A 12688-nucleotide genomic window follows, 5' to 3' on the forward strand; every position below is an offset into this window, starting at 1 on the left:
TCCTGCTGGTCCGTGGCGGTGGGAGGGTTGTGACTGAGGGCTTAATCAGACCTGGGGGCTCTGGCCCAGAGGACGGGGAGGTGCCCAGGCACCTCTGGGAGCTCCAGGTCTCGGCTGGAGGGCTCCAAGGAGCAGGGCAGCACCCCGCGTCCGGGAGCCCTGGGCACACCATGGCAGTGTCCAGCCATGGCCACGTGGGTCTGAAACACGGTCCTCAAATACATGCACGAAAACAGGCAGGGAGTGGGCACGGTGCGACGATGCGTTTCCCCGGAGGGTGTTAAATGGTGCTTGCTGGTGGGGCACCTCTGTGGCCACCACCACAGCAGGGACAAAGGGGACGGCACAGGATGGCCCAGGCAGGGACAGGGTGGCAGGGAGGGGATGGCCCAGGCAGGGACAGGGTGGCAGGGATGGCAGGGAGGGGATGGCCCAGGGACAGGGTGGCAGGGAGCGGATGGCCCAGGGACAGGGTGGCAGGGATGGCAGGGAGGGGATGGCATAGGGACAGGGTGGCAGGGAGGGGATGGCCCAGGGACAGGGTGGCAGGGAGGGGATGGCATAGGGAGGGGATGGCATAGGGACAGGGTGGCAGGGAGGGGATGGCCCAGGCAGGGACAGGGTGGCAGGGAGGACATGGCCCGGCCTGGCAGGGGTGGCCCAGGCAGGGCCGGGCTGGCAGGGACTGGCGGGGCCCGGCTCTGGCAGGGCCGGGGTGGCCGGGGCTGGCAGGGGCCGGCACAGGCGGGGCCGCGCCGGCAGGCGCTGGCAGGGGCAGGCGCGGCGGTCCCCTGCGGGCAGGGGGGTCCCGGGCTGCCCCCACGCCCGCGGGCGCCCGGTGGCGGGCGGGGTCCCGTGGGGCGGGGCAGGGGCTCGCCCCGCCCTGACCCCCCCCTCCCCTCCCGTCCGGCACGTGAGCGGCCGTGACGTGCGGCGCGAGCCCCCCCCCCGGCCCCGCCCCGCCGCGGCGCCCCCGCCCCGCCGGCCCACTTCCGGCGGAAGCGGGGGGCTCTTTCCCTTTCCGGGTGCGGGTCCCCGGGCGGAGCGGCGGGACGGCGCGGCGGCGGGCGGGCGCGGGGCGCGTGTCATGGCGGAGCTGGCGCAGGGGCAGAGCGCAGCGCCCGTGGGGATCAAGCCCGAGGGGTTCGTCGACGCTCTGCACCGGGTCCGGCAGGTAGGAGCCGGCTGGCGGGCTGGGGGCGGGAGGAGGCCGCGGGGCGCCGCTAGGCCGCGGGGCTGAGGCGGGGCGGGGAGCCGCCGTGAGGGGCAGGGCCGCGGCCCCGCTGCACCTCTCCCGGGAGGCCGGAGCCAGCGGCCTCTCTCAGGAGCCCCGGAGCTGTCCGTGCGGGGGGCGGCGGCGCCGGGGCTCCGGGGAGAGGGGCAGGCCGGGGGAGAGGCGGGGGGCGGCGGCGGGGCTCTCTGACAATTCCTTCCAGCGCGAGTCGCGGCTGACACGGCAAAAACGCAGCTCTGCGGGGAGGGAGGCGGCCTGCAGCCCGCGGGAGCTCTCTGCTGCGAAGCTGTCGTCGTGCACTTTGCAGTGGGTGGGTGTGAGCCGATGTTAATTCGTTTTTTAAACGAGGCCTTAATTGTGCGTTAGGCTGATCGATAGAAACCCTGGCAGAGGGGGAGCTTTGCGTTCCTTGCTGGGAGAGAGGGGGGGAGTGAAGTGCTCCCCAAAGGAATCTCTGAACTTACACAGCGCTAAAATGGAAAGCGCCCGGACCTGCAGAAATCAACGCCCTTGTCTTCAGTACAGGATATTGCAAATATTTGTGTGCTGCTTGGTTTGTGGAAAGTGGCTCCAGAAACAAGAAGCTGCTGCTAACAGTGCAGATTTTGTGACTGTTCATCGCATCTTTTCTTCCATGTCTGTCGCAGGTGTTTGTTCCATCTCTGAACAGGTTGCACTTTACTCGTGCTTAGTAACTGCACTTTAACAAGGTGTAATACAGCTAAACACCAGGACCACAGCCCAGCTGGAGCTTAAAGACCCTGACTTTATTCTTTCCAATGTTACAGGCCAGGTGGGAGAAATCTCCTTCTGTTGCCCAGGCTCGCTTTTCTCATTTCACTGTGAAACTTCTGAAGAAACTAAGCTGGACCCTAAGACTTTTCAAGCGATCGCTCTAATGGAATTTAAGTGGCGTACCGTCACTCGCAGCTCACTTGTGGATCAGTATGGCAACAATGTTCTGTGCGGTCTTCAGCGACCCGTACAGAGGCACTCGCTGTTCTAGATGGACACCCTGCACCTTCCCAGAGGAGATCACGAGCTAGTCTGCTCGCCGGTTGTTGATTTCTTTTTCAGCATAAGTATTGCAGTAGGCAAGTTGCGTGTTAGCTGCCTCCCGGATGAGGCCACACGTCACTTTTTTCAGTGGCTAACAAAGCGCTGTGGCCTTGATGGTATGTGATGTCTGAAAGCTTTGCTATTAGCCTAGGGTTATCTACGTGATGCAGTTAAATTGAGAGGTATTGCAGCTGTGTTTGTCTGGACCTGGTTGTCTGTTACTGAAGGCCTCTCATTGCAAAAACATCTCGTTGAATATCTGGTAATATTATCGCCTGCTAGCAGTTGAATAATCTTTGAATAACCTGTTTATGTAGAAGAAAATAACTATTTGCTGGTAAGTTGCAGCTTGTTGAAATTATTTTGTGAGTGTGTTGAAAGAGCCACCATACGTACCACTCATCTGATCAGTAACACGTTAATGTGTAAGTGGGATGCCTTGGACGGTATTAGGCTAAAACATAGCACTAACTGAAAACTGATCTGAATCGGTGTTGCGTGGTTGCTGTCATCATGTTTGTAGGGTGAATCTGTGGGGCTCGCTAACCCACACGTGAAGGAGATGGAATATTAAATAATTCTGTAACCTAGCTGTGCTCACTTACTCTGATTTTGCTGTTCTTAAGTTCATTGTACTTGAAAGAATGTGTTGGGTTTCCAAGAGCCTACGACTTGAGTTAGTCTCAACTGGAAGATTTCAAAATCTTCCAAGCTGCCAACTTCGGGTCAGGCGCTGCAGCGTAGCAACCTTCTTGCTATCTTTTCATGCTGGAAACAAGTCTGTTGAGAAATGTGCGCTCTGCACGTGTTCATGGGAGCACAGTGGCCTACATTTTTGTGCAGTGAGTTACATACTGCCTGTTGAATGTGATTTATTTTTTTTTCCATTAGTATTTGTAGGATGAAAAGAATCATTGGCAAGTGCTAAACTATTTTCCCCCCTGCAAAAGTACTTGATTTAATCTAGTTCTGTAGAGGATTTGTAAGGGAGTAGGTAGTCTTCTGCACAGTTCAGCAGGTCTAAATTGTCACTGGTGACTTGTTACCAAATGTGAATGAAGATGGTCTTCATTGCTCAGTGGATGGATGTTTACCTCACCACCCAGGCAGTCTGTGATGGAAGCTCCTGGCTGAGAATCGGGTGGGATGTGAAGGCAGTTACACCTAACACTTCTCTGGAGGTGACGGCAGAGCTTTCACAGCGTGTATTTAATGTTGTATTTGCCTGAACTATACTGATCTGGTACGTAGATGTCAGCTTTTGTACTGTTTCTGGCGAATGCCATAACCTTTTCTGAGTATTACTTTTCCTTTAAGGGGATGAGGGAGCAGAGGAAAAAAAACTCAGTCATAGTTCTTCCTTCGTGGGTTAGTATGGCATCCCTCGCTTGACATTTGAACTCTCGAAGTTTAATCTTACACTTAACACTAGTAATCAAGTTTACGAAATTCAGTTCTCATGAAAGCGCTGTCATTAAAATTGGGTTGTGGAATACAATGCTTAGTTATTAATAACAAAATAATTCAGGACAGGGAAGACTTTCCTGATCAATCACAGTAACAGTGTTCCTCAAAGTCACTGGCGTGTGAGGTGAGATAAGAGTAAGAAATTTGGAATACCTTTGAAAGAAATGATTTGTGTGTTGCTTTCGATGTTCGTGCTGGACTTGTTTGGATTTTTTGTGGACTCTTAAATATTTGAGGTGTATCAAAAATTACTTTTTCAAGTGAATGCTGGGGCTTTGAGATAGTCTGTCCTGCGTCTTCTGCACCACGCCTCACGTGAGTGGATTAGTTCATGGATCATAGGTGGTGACTGATCTGTCCGGCTGCTCCTAGGCAGGGTGGCTTTTCTTCTGTGGCATTTTGGGGTGGGGGGGAGAGAGGATGTTTGCTCCCCTTTTGAGTAACGGGATCAGAAAATAAGCAGAGCTGCCTGTGCTTTGGACAAAAATGGATTTCTATCAGACTGTCCTTGAGTCTTGTTCTTATTGACAAAACAGTGTCTTGCTTGGTTCTTACCCTCTCCTGTTCTCCTTGCCACTCTCATTTTCAGTGCAACGCATGTGTTTGCAGCACTTACTGGTTCCCTCTCTATACATGTGCTATTCTTCTTGTAACCTGCCATATGTACTGCCTGAATCTGAATTTCTGGGAACGCTATGAAGAGGGAACACTATGAAGAGGAAAGGCTATGGCTTGGTAAGGCTGTAGCGTGCCATCTTGGGTATCTTGAAAGTGCATGAATATCCTGAGACTTACTGAGAGTCAACAGGCTGTATGTTTAAAATCCCTTTCTATTATCAGGCTCTAACTTCTAATTTCTGTGGGGATGAAGGGGTCTTAAGATTTACTTTTCTTTATCCCCTTGCAGAGTACTTTTTCAGATCATCCTCAGATAGATTTAGGGCTTTGCAATTACTCAGTATTTAGGAAAATCACCTGTGACATGAAACTTAAATGGTTGTGGATGGTTTTGCTACTTCCTACAGAGCTCTGTCTGTCATGTAAACTCGAGTATTCTCAACAAATGTGAAGAGTAGCAGCAGCACTAGAATTGTCTGGAGGGCCAGATGACAGCGCCTTATTGTTTTATATTCCGCTAATACCCAGAATCGGTGATTTTATTGGTTGCAGTTCTCTTGCAGGACAGCATGGAAAGATTCTTCCCAGAAGCTAGGCCCTTTCTCTTGAAAGCTGAATTCTGCAGATACTGGTGTTTGCGTCCTGCTGTGCCTAGCAAAGCAGCTTCATATTTAAAAGTGTTTTGGTATTACACCATTTTTAAAGACTGTTAAAGGTATAAGAGGACAGAAGTGCAAGGTATAGGAAAACACGTATTCCTCACACAATTTTGTGGGTTATTTTGTTTGTTTTTCTTGGCTTTACTAGTGCAATTTGTAGCTCAGGTTTGTCCTGTGTCCTTTAAAGTGTTTGTTGGAGAGCTTTATTTCGGGGAAATGAGGTGCAGAAACAGTTCTGTGGTAGTGATGCTTTTTTCCAGTGTATTTCAGAGCTTAGTAAAATGGATGTGTTGGGTTGGGGGGGGGGGGGAAGAAAAAAAAATGAAGACTGACATACAGCGGGACAAAAGCAGTGATTAGCAGTACATTACTCAAGGTCATTTGGTCAGATAAGGGCTAGGTCTGCTTATTTTTGCTGTGTTCTAACTTTTGTGCTTATCTCCCTGCTGAGCCTATAGTAAAAACTGAGGCTCCCATTTTAAGTTGAACATAAGAAGTTAAAATGTATTTTAACTGCTACATCTACTTAAGAAGCTCAACTCTTAATTTTGCATGGTATTTTTTCCTGCTGTAGTGAGGTGGTGTGTTGTCTGCCTGTAATCCGGTGGCAGCTGGGAGGCTTTAGAGATAAGGGTGCAAGTTTAAATAAAGCAGGGGGAAAAAAAAAGGAGGAAAGTAGCCCAAAAGTTGATAATGTAAGAATTGCTTTGACTCTCTTATTTTGCCCTTTACTTGGAGGGTTCTGTGCCAGGGCGATAATTGTGTGCTAAGCACGAGTAGGGGTTTGCAAAGGTCTCCGGCTCTGGGAGCGAACAGCCTTAATGCCACTGATCTGTTCATGCACACCTTTGTGCTTCATGCTAGCTTCCTTTTGCAGGGCAGCTTCTGCTATCCACAGACTATTTTTTTCTTTCGCTTGAGCGTGTGGTGGGTGATTTCAGCTCCAAACTATCAGCTAGCAATTTCCACAACTTACAGATTTTTTCAAGTAAATAACTACTAACAGAAAGAGAGTTCATAAAGGGCATGTTAAAATCAAATGTTCCAAAACATGCCAGGGTATGTTATACCTAACACTGTTCCTTTTGGCATACGTTTGTAAGTTATTATGTGAAAGCTGTTAATAGATTGTTATAAAATATATTTTTAAATTTCTTTTTCAGCATGGAGGTAGTCAGGAAACATCTATGCTCTTTGTACCTTCATTAAAATCATCTGCATCCCAAACATAAGGGGAAAGCATGTGGGCAAAGGGCTGGAACCATGGATGCAGTACAGTTTTCAATAAAAAAGCAAGACATCACCTGGCACTCCCTAGTATGGAGTGGACAAGGGGTAGTCTGTGTTAATGCTTTCAGAATCAGATTTCTGTGGGCTTATTAGTTTTTGGAGATGTTGATACACAAGGTGCTTGTCATCAAAGCTTTGCTACATGATCACTGTGCTGGTCCTGCCGGAAGACTATTCTCTAGCTCCTGGCATTTCTGACACAACAAAGTTGTTGACTTTATAAAAGAGGACAGGAGGGAATAGACTATGAGAAGAAAATGGTCAAAACTTGGAGCCTGTTTCATGCAAGGCATTGAAGAGAATGTTTTCTATTCTCTTTCTAAAAGCAGTGCCCTCAATCTTTCAAGATTATTTCAAATAGCTTTTTTTCAGTACCCTGTGGTTCTGAATCTTGGGCAGTTGTTTATTCCACTGCAGCAGCCAATAGTGTCAACAACCAGAGTTACTGTAGATGTCTTTCTGTTGCAGTAGAACTCAAATTTTAGAAACACCTTTAGTTATATTTGTCATTTGCCCTTGTCTTCATTTAAAACATATCTGTGCAAAATGCTCTTTCATCTATTCCTGTTGCTTATTCTCTGGTGAAATCCCAGTTATAATAGAGTGAGATCAGACTACTAGTAAAGAGCCTATTCAATGATTTTCTTTTTGCTGGAAAAGGAAGCAAACGCTGTAGAATACACTGTGCTTTATATTTGTTCTGTAACTACTTTGTTCTGCACTTGCTTATTGTAGCAACGTACTTTATGGAGGCAAGGGGTGCTGTGAGACTGCAGGTTGCCTGAACCTGAAGGGGGTATTAATTTGGGTGCAGCACCAAAGTAATGCAGCTGTATGTTTCTAGAGTGGGCTTACATCAGTTAGCTTGGAGAGCAGGTGAAAGAGCTCGCTTCTGTCAGCATCCATCTGTACAGATCCAAATGTCATTAGAGACAAGCTTAACTTTTCACTTTTGTTAAATGGTGGTTAGGTCTCTCTCCCACCTAGTTTACTTGCTTACCTTAGTCCCCTTACTGTGATACCTGACTGTCTCCTCTTTCCTGTAAATATCCTCCTTGCATCCTGGCTTGGCAGGGAATGGCTGTTACCTCTCTGTAAGGGATGGAAGCAGAGGCACAGGCAACGTTAGAAGTGTTTGTGCTGTATTGACCGCTGCAGGAAATGGAAACTAATTCTGGGCTAATAGTTCGCCCACTAGCTTCTTCTTTGTACAGTAAACACAGCGTGATACAGTCTCTTCGACAAGGAGTTCCCAAACCTGTCCTTGTGCTGTGTAGTTTCACGTTCTTCTCCCTCTGCTCCCCCCACTGATGTGCGAGTATGCATTTCTACATATGTGGATATGCACGGACGCAGAAGGAAGCATGTGTCCTCCTGCACGGCTATGGTGGTGGCAGCTTCTCCAGGACAAATTTGGTGAGCTAGTTTGAACTCTTGACAAGATTTAGCTTGTCAGCTGTCCATTGAGTGAACAAACCTGAATGTAATGTTCCAGGGAGTAAATACCTACTTATGATCAGGAAGAGGAACTGAGTGAATGTGATCTTAATTAAGCAGATATTAAAAGCAAGCAGAAAATTGTTTACAACTGAAAGCACTGCTATCTTGGAACTGTTATAAAGCCACCTGTATAGCAAATAGCTGAAAGAAGATTGGACTGGGGTAAATGCCTTATTGGAAGAAAGTGTGTTTAGCTGTGATGGCTGAAACTTTAGGTATGCTAATTGTACTTTTATCCCCTGTTTTTATAGATTGCTGCTAAAATTGGAGATATTCCTCACTTGAATAATTCCACAACACTTGTGGACCCATCAGTCTACGGTTATGGAGTGCAGAAACGGCCCCTGGATGATGGAGGTAAGCTGGCTATGATTAGTCAATCTTGTGGGTGCAGCTCCTGAAATTCATCTGTGGAGGCAGTTGTCTGCTTTAAGGGCAGAAATCAATGCATTTTTCTGTGTGTAGAAATTTTATACAACATTCCCTGTGCTGTTTAGTCTTATCTAGATAGCACAGGGCTCCTAGGCATTAATATTATTTATGTGAAGCAATTCTTTCTTAGTTCGTGAACTTTGGGAATTAGCAAACGAACTCTGTAATTTAAATCTTGTTCTATGGTAGTTGGGGGGAGGGAGAGAGGAGGATGTGCTTATTGGAACTGTGCTGGAGCCCATGTATAGGGTACCAGATGTACATAGTAAAGCTGTTCTTCCCTGATGACCTTTATTTTCTGAGAACAGGCAGTGTAAAGGGACAGTATTACATGTGCTCCTTTCCATATGTAGCAGTGGTCACAGCACAGTAGTTGAGTCGCTGTCAAGAGTTCTGATTGCTTAGTACATGAATTTTAAGGAGAAAGGGTGTTGATGTAAGTTGATGCAAGTTGGAAGGAAACTTCCTGTATTAGGTTTAGCTTTTTTCGTAATTATTCTTTGAGGATTCTTAAATCTCTGAAGCGTTTAACATTGGCCACAGCCAAAGAATAACTTACTGGGTGGACCATATCTAGTAACTGTAATGAGTTAATATTGTATGAAGTGTTACGATTTTAAAATAAGTTATTAGTTTCTTATCTTTGGTGGAAACAACAAAAATGTTAGAACAGGTGTGGTTTTTTTTTTTTACAAATCTAATGATGTGCACTGTTACAAGAAGTGTTTAAACTGTATTATCTGTTGCGGTATAGATTCAAAGAGCTGACCTTTTCCTGTGGTTGGTTAAAAAAAAAATATGGCTACGTCTTCCTTTTCGTATTTCCTCTAGTATTTTTACTGACACAGGTAGCCCTGCAGGGTGATTCTCTCCCCCACAGTCATATTCAGGAGTACTGAGGAGATAAGCAAAGCTTCTGCCTAGCACTTCATTTTGAAAATAATTTTTTCTGTCTGATACTAAGCTGCATGAGGCAAAGGCTGAAAATACTGCATGTCTGCTTCTCATTCTGAAAAAACGTGCTGGAGCACGGGGAGAAGTTTCTTTTATGTGGAGCCTCTGGCTTGCTAACACTACTGTTTTCTGAACACATGCCACAACCCACTTTGTTCTCTGGTGTTGGCTCTGTTTGACCAAGAGGTTGCTGCTCCTTTGGTTTGGTGTTTTAGGAAAGAATGGGTTTATCTGGGTGAGTCTCTGCACCTTATATCTCCGGCTGGAGCATCACTATGTCTGTGAGAAGTCAGAGGCCTGGTATTACTGGTATGTGTTGGTTTCTGTATGGGAAGGTGCTCGGCTGTCAAGCAGGCTGTTCAGCGTTGAAGAATGCTGAACAACTTTGAGCTGTGTCTGAATGGCTTAGATAAGTGGCTGTATGTGGAAAAGAATAAAAGTAGCCTTCTAGGAACTAGTCATTCATAACATTAGTCCTACCTGTTTCTTTCATTGATTCATCAGACTGAACTGAGAAATTTGACCTCTTGACAAAATGGTTTTCCTGAACTTTTAACATGTGAAATTGTCGTAGCGCTTAGTGACAGCGCAAGTTAGACTTTGTACTTAAACTTTTACTGGTGAGCCCTATTACTTGCTGAGCCTTGTTTGTGTTGACGCAAACCATGTCAATACAGTTGGAGTGTGGGCTGTAAATGTACGTTACTGCTGGTTTCTTGTGGTGTGATAGGTAACTCCTTGCAGCAGGTTTCGTTCCTGGGAGAGCCTTCCAGAGTGGCTGTACTCTTGAGTGTTGTATTGGCGGTTGATCTGCTGATGTAAAGACCTATGAGTGTTTGCTCACCCTGGGTGCTTGTTCAGCACTGGGCCTTGTTTGTTCTTAAATTAGCTCCAAGTGCTGTATTTGCCCTTGGGTTCTTCATATACATCTGTAGATGTTACAACTTTGTCCAACTCCCTTCCCAAAAATCTGATCTGTGAGATCTTAGAGGAGAAGAGAAACGATGGAAGTAATATTTTAAAGGGCTGGAATTTAACTAAGGAAACAGAATTGTCAGGGTAGAAGCAAGAGTTCTATCGCTTCTTTCAGTTTTGGTCGTCTTGGGTTTTATTTCTAATGGCATTAGTAAATCCTGTACTGCAATACAATTGTGTGATGAGTTCCCCACCTAACCACGTAATCCTCCTGCGCTGCTCTTTAACTGCATACCCAGACCTGCAGCCTGGCAAAGGAACTCCTGAAGCAGCGAGTGGTTCTTGCTCTGTATTTGTCCGTGCTATGACCCATACCTTAGTCAGTCTTAGGCTACCTGCTCTTGCTGCCATGGCATTGAAAGTCTATAATGCAGCTTTGGCTTTAGGCATCTGGAAGATGCAGCTGCTTTTAATAGGACACTTAAATTAGGAAAGCACTTCCCATTTGGATGATCTTTTAGCCCTCTGTTAGCTGCAAACAAGGGGCGTTGGGATTGCGTGCCCACACTTTTCTCCATTTTTTGCTTGTCTGTGAACCACAGTTTGGAGATGTTGTCAAAAAACGATTATTTATATTGTTAATGCATGCTCTAGAAATTTTATAGTGCGGGGGTTTGGATACATTCAGCTGCTCTGGATAGCTTGGAAACAAATCTGGTGGTAAATCTTTTGATTGTTTACTTTTGTATACTGCACATTCACAGCTGGGTGCAGCTCTCACTGCTTCCTTATCCCTGTGTAGCTGTTAGAAAATTACTTCTGTTCCTAATACTCCTGAAAAAATTGGGTTCAGGGGAAGTATTTACGGTGACAAGAAAACTAACCGTCTTTCAGGAAAATCTAATTCTGCCTGTCCATTTTTGTAAGTGGCTGCTGGCTGGCTGATTGATGTCAGCTTAGGAAGTGGTCTTAAGACAGGGTGACAGTGTGGTGGTCAAAACAAATTCAGCTGCTTTTAGAGCATTTCCAGGAAAAATAGATTTGTCATAGTATTGGAAACCAGAATGTGTGAGTGCCTTCTGCACTTCCCTTAACATAACCTTCATCTGAAACAAAGAGCTGCTAGGATTGGCCCTGGTGACCTGGCCTGTTGGTATTAGATGGAGCTTGAGACTGATTATTTCTCTTTTCCCTGGCTTCTTTATTTCCCCTTTCTGGAAACAACTTTAAAGTAATCCTGCAAATAGCTATAGCGCAGGGAGGAGATCAGGTTTATTTGTACTGCTCACGGTAAGTCGTAGTCAGCATTTATATGGTCACTTGCAGCGGTTAATGTTTCTCAGCGAAGGTGAGCACTAGAGATGAGGTTAGCTCTGAGCTGCAGAGAGACCTGGTGGCATCTTGCTTGTGGCTCACTGCTGAAGATAGATCCCGGCCCTCCTGTTAATGGCCAACAGCTGCTCCTGGCCTCCATTCTAATTAATGGGTCCCTCTAATTACCAGCACAATTTAATAAGTTTACTTAATGCTAAATAATCCTTAAAGAAACAGCCTCCTTGTTCAAAGGAAGCAGGAAGAGACTGATCGCCAGAACGTTAGCCTTTGTTTGCCCTGTTTTGGACTGCTTTGAAGAAGTTTCCAGTGATGTATGTAGGGTTAAGCAGCAGTGTTGCAGCTGAAGGCTGGGCCATCCTTTGAGTCTGGGGAAACAAAGATGAGAGTCCTTGGAGAAGCCTCACACCCCCCTCTCTCCATCCCTTGACTTCCCCAAGCTTCTGTGGTGCGTCCAAATATGAAGACAGCCTGTTTTGGTGTAATAAAACTTGATTGTAGTAGAGCCGAGGGGCTGAAACACAACATGATCCTGTTGTACAGAATACTTTATTCTTTTGCTCCAACATGTTTTCAATGAAAATAGCGATGGGCAGGAGGAAATCTTGTCTTACTGACGATGAAAGTTAGTAGTGATGCTCCTTGACACATCTGTAGCAGCAGTAGGACCAGGGCAAAAGTCCCAATCTCTTGGCAAAAGTTCTAGTGTAATACACAAAATCCCAATGTTCATCAAATCTCAACTTCACAGATCACCATTTTTTAAATAAGGCAGTTTAAGGGAGGGGAAAAAAGCCTATAAAGATTTGCAGTGAAGGGAGACACGAAAATTATTAGGTTTTGACCATTTAATTAAAAAAAAGCCTAGCAATATTTAATGATGAAGTATTAGGGTAACTAATGTCTTCCTTTTAGCTTTCTAAAATTTATGATGGTCCCATTTTGGTTCAAAAGTATGAAATACAACCCTGTTCCGCTGCTCTCCAGGAGATGTGTTGCTCTGATTTTATTCTAGCCATGAAGATATTCTTGATGAGATTGTATATTCCCATCATGCACATTAATTTAGTGGGAGGTGCTGCTCTGTTTTATGGAGTGGAAAAAAAATTCACATCTGTTTTGAGGGTCTGTTAGGTAGAATTCAGTTAAGGTGAAGCCTGAAACAGAGTGAAGAGTTATCAACCAGCAGGTGCCATTAATAGGAAATTGTGCTGATTTTATTTAGTAT

At 46.0% G+C, this 12688-nt stretch overlaps 1 protein-coding gene across 11 annotated transcripts in view; it reads left to right on the forward strand.

Annotated features, from left to right (window-relative positions):
- The first annotated feature begins 1002 nt into the window (after positions 1–1002).
- The window catches only part of FUBP3 (far upstream element binding protein 3), a 41023-nt gene continuing 29337 nt past the window's right edge, over positions 1003–12688 (forward strand). For 3 of the 11 annotated variants that reach the window (XM_075170528.1, XM_075170534.1, XM_075170529.1), the window contains exons 1-3: positions 1016–1174; positions 1437–1544; positions 8079–8184. In XM_075170528.1, the coding sequence (XP_075026629.1) occupies positions 1088–1174; positions 1437–1544; positions 8079–8184 (301 nt within the window). In that variant the 5' untranslated portion in view covers positions 1016–1087. Of the gene's footprint in view, positions 1175–1436; positions 1545–2022; positions 2410–3456; positions 4496–6926; positions 7744–8078; positions 8185–12688 lie in introns of those variants that run through there. The other 8 variants (XM_075170530.1, XM_075170531.1, XM_075170539.1 and 5 more) reach the window with 7 other exon arrangements.

Source organism: Calonectris borealis, chromosome 21 (genome assembly GCF_964195595.1).
Source record: "Calonectris borealis chromosome 21, bCalBor7.hap1.2, whole genome shotgun sequence".
Classification (NCBI taxonomy): domain Eukaryota; kingdom Metazoa; phylum Chordata; class Aves; order Procellariiformes; family Procellariidae; genus Calonectris; species Calonectris borealis.